Consider the following 6,000-nt stretch of genomic DNA (forward strand, 5'->3'; position numbering starts at 1 on the left):
AAATTAAGGTTGATTATGTTATATAATCATGTATAATATTTCTGTTAAGTACTCTTTAAAATAACAGAATAGAGAGGATGGCGTAGATTTAAGTTTATTAGATTGATCAGTATTGCTGAGCTATGAAATATTTTGGGTGCAATGTTTTTTCATACAGGTATAACACAATAGCTTTAGTGTTTTGTTTTGTTTTTTTAAACTTGAGTATGAACTTATTAAAAAATGCAGCAAGATATTTTAAAAAACTGTTTTATTGATTAAAAAAATACACTATATCGGATTCATATCGGTATCGGCAAATATCCAAATGTATGATATTGGACATAAAGTGGCATCTCTAATTTGCACACACAGACACACACAATGTACTCCCATATTTTAAAAAGAAAAATGTGCCTTCAGCAAAAGCATCTTATCCTAAATTATATCAGTGACATTTTCTGTGATGGCATTCACAAACAACTTTAACAGACAATAGGAAAGAAAATGAGCGAGAATACAAAAATCACTAAAGGAGCATAAATGTCTATCAAGGCAGCTCATTCGCATGGCAGTAGTTACTGCCAAGGGAATAATATCATATATTTTATATATTACCTAAAAAGTGTGGTATACAAATAATGCAGACTTATTTGATCAATGAAATTCCATTATGATAAAATTGATATAATTTTGAGTATAATTATTTTTGGATTATTGTTTTATTCATGTGGATATAGACAACATGTAGCGGTCATTTCATTGTTTAAGAAAATTCTGTTAAATGTTAACAATGATACAGAATTGCAGAATTAAATCAGAATTCTTCTGTAAATCCATCTACAAAATTTTTTTAATTAATGTAATATTTACAATCACCATACATCATTCCTTATATGCCTGTATAATAAATAATAGCCAATATATAGAGTCCATACAAAAAATGGAAGGAAGAAACAGTCTTACGCAAATATAGTTGTATTGTCACTTTGACCTTCAGATCAATCTATTGAGCTTGAAGGAGACGTCAAAGGTCATCTGACAAACATTTAAAATCTTTATACAGTACTTCCTATATACTGACCATATATATCACAGTTAGAAGAACCATAATTTCATAGTTATAAGGCATTTTGTTTATTTTTCACCAATAAATCATGACCTTGAAGATCTTGGTGGATCTAAGCTGTAATTTAATGGCAGGTTTACATAACCCCACTCTATACACCTGTATAATATCAATGTGACCACAGTAATCCCACCCACTTGCTGCCCAAACTTTTTGTTTGCAATGGACAGCTAATCAGAAGAAAGTTGTCATAAAGGGAACGTGACCACGAAAGGACACCGTTTAAGACATGGGTGGTATCAACACCAGGTGCCAGATAAACGAGGGTTATTTTGATCATTCAGAATGAGTCTAATAGAGGCCAAGAATGAAACGATACAGCTGAGGAAAAAGTTAGATCCCCTGTGATCTATTCATATGTTTCCATCTATACCAGGGGTCGGCAACCTTTTTGATGATGAGTGCCGTCTAAAATGTCCTCAGAAGTCAATGTGCCATATGATTGCATTGGCAATAAATTTAATAACGCTCTATACAGTCATGTGATGTTCCCCTGTAGCTCTAGTAGGGCTGTGCGATATGACCAAAATCTCATATCCCGATATAATACATCTATCGTCCCGACTACGATATAAATCACAAATTTTTAACATTTTCTGTAAATTCTGTGAATCTCGGGCAACTTGCGTGAAGTGTTTACAGCTGGACGTCGTGTACCTGGAGTCGAGTGTTTTAACAGATGCATAAAACTACACATTTTTAGTCATAAGTTGTAATGGCTGCCGTTTTCTTTGTGAGTATTTATTACACGGCGTGCTGCGGTGAAAAGCCTGTTTTAAGGTTTATTTTTTAGCTTCTGACAGCTCTTTTTAGCTTCTCATCCGTAAACACTCTGCAAACTATTTCACGTGATTCAGTTTATTTTGAAAAGTCTCAACAGGATCTTGAGCTTTCTTGTGAAAGGTTTGTATGGAAAATAAACAAGCTGACACGCGATGGTTTTACCGTTGTTGTTGCTACGACAACGCGTAAAAACATGCTCTTTTCCGTCTGTAGTGTGTTTATATTAAATATAAGAGAAAGAGAGAACTTTAAGAAATTAATATAGCCACTGCAGTGACACAAAACGTTGAAAAAATAGTTCCTTAAACTTTTTATTTTGCGACACCATGAAATAAATGATAGCGTAAAATGAAACGATAGATGTTTTTACAGCTCTGTGTTTTTTTTAATGTAAATGTTATTTTTACAATGTTTGCAGGTTTTTTTTAAAGTTAAAACATTTCCTTTCCAGGTAAAATGTGAGCAGTATTGGAGTTCTGGTACCAAGCGGTGTGACAACATCATTGTAAAAGCAACCTCTGAAATAACACTTGAGGACTGGACCCTCAGGGACTTTGACATTAAAAATGTGAGTGGTTTTCACATTGGTTTCAATATTGTTTTGTCTATATAGTGTCAGTGCTAAAGATAAATATACTACAATAATAGAAGAAAGCCCAAGAATTACACGACCCCCTATCACCAAGCATTTGGTAACAATGGGAAGGAAGCATACTTCATACAGCATATATCCATATTTGTAAATTATTTTTGTAATAAATATTTATAATTTTTCAGAAGTATTTTTAGGAAAGGGAGAAAGACCTTTAGATTGGAAAACCCTATGGTCCCTGAATATTTAACATGATTTACAGTAGGCGTCCTACAACCAAAATAGACTACCTATTAAACTTTCCAATGTCTTAACAAATCTATGTTAATAACAAGGTCAGTGTTGACTGAAGTTCTCTCTGTTTACATCTATATAACTAATACTTTGTATCTTTGAGGGTTGTGAAAAGGCAATTTTGCTTTTGCTTTAAAACATAAATCCTTGCAACACATTTTTGTCATGTTGTCCAGTTACCGTTTGAGGTATGTGGTAGTGATGTATCAGTCGAGTATGAATCGGGTCTTAGAGCCGGCTCTTTGAAGTGAACGATGGGAGCCAGCTCCTTATCGCGAGCCGTGTTATTTATTTATTCATTTTTTTCCTTTCTCTTACCCTCCCTCTCTCTTACCGAGCCCTGCGAGGGACATGGGAGAAAAAAAATTAAGATGAACTCGCAAAACTTCAAACTGGCGCAAGAACGTGTCCGAAAACGTTGGAGCACTTTTGCCAATATGTGATGTCTTGATAAACCGAGCAGATATTTGAAGTTTACACAACTACGTTGCCTTATCTTAAGTTTATTTTGTGAGCCAGAAAGTAATATTAAAACTAAGTAGCTATTGCCATTGTTGGAAACTGGAATAGCGCGGCCCAGCCAATTCCAGTTTCCAGCAATGGCGGTATCTTCTATATTTTATTGTGTTGTGGTTTGAAGTGTTTTGTGTTGTTTCACTTTAAATTTGTTGAAACAGAAAAAGCTGAAAATTTAAATAGTTAAAAGTTGAATTGTAAATAGTTGTTTTTTGTAATATGTTTATGTTTTCAAATTTATTTTTTACATTTTATGTGAAGTGAATAAATAAAAGCATATTTATATAATAAACATGTATAAATAAAAAAAACACTATTTTTTACATTGGTAATTCATTTTGTGCATAACTTTTATATTGTTATTGATAATAAATTAATTAAAGCAACAAAACAACCTAAAGAGCCGCTTGGGAGCCGAAAGAGCCAGCTGCTTGTAGTGGGCCAAGCTGAAAGAGCCAGTTCTCTAAAAAGAGCTGGAATTCCCATCACTAGTATGTGTTATTGTGTCTTGAGGATCTTCAGCTGTTTTGAGGTGCTTCGCTGTTTTGTCCTTCAGGTGAAAACAGCAGAAACCCGAGCAGTTCGTCACTTCCACTTCACAGCTTGGCCAGATCACGGGGTACCAGAAACCACAGAGCTCCTCATCAGCTTCAGACATTTAGTCAGAGAGCACATGAACCAGTACTCAAGACACTCGCCCACAGTGGTCCACTGCAGGTTTGACAGAGCACACATGCAAATACACCCACAACTTTGTATTTATCCAGTGTGACCTGTTTTCAAAAATATATATATATATTTATATATCTGTGTTTCTATGTTCTTTATGATTAGTGCTGGTGTGGGGCGCACAGGTACCTTTATAGCCATAGACAGACTGATTTTCCAGATTGAAAGAGAAAATACAGTGGATGTGTTCGGCATTGTTCATGATCTGCGCATGCACCGACCACTTATGGTGCAGACAGAGGTAGGAATGTTCACATTCACTGTAGTGTGTTGTTTGACGTGATGAGTGATATGCCATATCTCAGAGAACTTTTGCATTTAATATATGTGCAGGACCAGTATGTGTTCTTAAACCAGTGTGCTTTGGACATCATCCGGTCGAGAACGGGGACCAATGTGGATCTAATCTACCAAAACACCGCGGCAATCTATGAAAATATAGGCCCAAAAAAGGGGGCTCCCAAAAACGGATACCACAACGCATAGGCCCAGAAGTCCATCAGTTCTTCCATCTCTCTTCACTTTTAGAAAGAAACTGAGCAAATATCTGTGAAGGAGAGGCTGTGAGCACATTTTCCTGGATTTATTTTTATACCTTTTAGGCTTTTGATAACAGTCATCTAGCTTCCTGGATTCAAACTCAGATTATTTGATATTTATTTGTTAAGATTTATGAATGTTGACAGTGGACGAAACTGTATGTAGAGCTGCAATAATGGATTATGTGTCTTGGACACTTTGCTATAATTGTATATTTTTGTATTGCTCAGATGTTTTATAAATGCTTCTCAATACTGTATATGACTCACTGATGATTAGATCTTTTTGCTCAGGTAGTGTGATGGATGCTGTACAGGTATTTTTGATCAGGAAAAACTTATAATAACCTTTGCCTTGTATAAAACAAATGCTGTTATGAAGACTGTGTGCATTTTAAAGAGTTTTTTCCACCAGTTCACCAATAGGTGGCACTCTTATGTCTTCAAATGGAAAAGACAGACATCTGAAATTCAGCTGTCTGTTTGTGCATATTTTAAGCCAATATGAACTCTGCAATGTGTTTAAATGAAGGAGCCTTTTGCACATGTATGCACTGTATTGTGAATAATGCACTGGATGCATTTGTCTTCTACACTGTCTACTATGGAGATGTTTTTTTTTTCAGTAGCATTAATATTTTGGCCAGTGCTTTGTAGACTGTTAGGATTATTTCTTTATACATACAATACTTTTATTACAATTTTACTTTTGCAATTTTACTTGCCTCAATAAAAAGCTCAGGAACTCAATTAAACTAAACATGTTCCTGGCATCTATGGTGTTTGTACTTTGACGAACTTAGTCCATTTTTTCCCCTTATTTTCTACATTGTGCATTCCTCACAGAAACTGTAATGTTATGTCACTTCCTGCTACATATCCGATCCTTGTATGGAAATACTGTGATGTTAAAATGGCCAGAGAAGTGCAGGCTCAAAGGGCAGGATTTACCATGAGGCAGATACTTTACTTTTTTAAAGATAATTCAATAAAAGAGTACGCCTGTAGATATTTTTTAAAACGTATTTTTATTTTATCATAGTGTATTTAAAGCTATTTTAAGCATTTGGGTTTTAAATGAAAAATATGTATAATAATTACTAAGGTTTTAGGATATTTTATATGATGCTTGATGGTACAATGTGAAAATATATATAGAAAAAGGCAAGGATTCAAATTTTGTATACATTTTAACCTGTCATATGAAATGGGATTATAAATTCTGGAAAATAGGGGCGTAATACTCCTCTTATTGTTTAAATCCCTCAGCTTCAATATGATTAAAGATTCATATGCTTTCTTTAATGTTACCTCTGGACAATTGTGAGTTTGGATCTATTTGCAAAGCTCATCACTCAGAAAATAAAAAAAACTGCACACTGTGTCACAGCTACTGCAGCATGTCTGATAAACTCATTATGTATATATTTTCCAAAATT

At 34.5% G+C, this 6,000-nt stretch overlaps 1 protein-coding gene across 1 annotated transcript in view; it reads left to right on the forward strand.

Annotated features, from left to right (window-relative positions):
* Window positions 1-5,349, forward strand: part of ptprjb.2 (protein tyrosine phosphatase receptor type Jb, tandem duplicate 2) — a 40,985-nt gene extending 35,636 nt beyond the window's left edge. Inside the window, exons 35-38 of the mRNA XM_084936737.1 lie at window positions 2,343-2,459; window positions 3,850-4,010; window positions 4,128-4,263; window positions 4,356-5,349. Coding sequence (XP_084792863.1) covers window positions 2,343-2,459; window positions 3,850-4,010; window positions 4,128-4,263; window positions 4,356-4,508 — 567 coding nt within the window. The 3' untranslated portion in view covers window positions 4,509-5,349. The remainder of the gene's footprint in view (window positions 1-2,342; window positions 2,460-3,849; window positions 4,011-4,127; window positions 4,264-4,355) is intronic.
* The last annotated feature ends 651 nt before the right edge of the window (window positions 5,350-6,000 follow it).

This window comes from Perissodus microlepis, chromosome 7, assembly GCF_051167445.1.
Source record: "Perissodus microlepis isolate ML-2025 ecotype Zambia chromosome 7, ASM5116744v1, whole genome shotgun sequence".
Classification (NCBI taxonomy): domain Eukaryota; kingdom Metazoa; phylum Chordata; class Actinopteri; order Cichliformes; family Cichlidae; genus Perissodus; species Perissodus microlepis.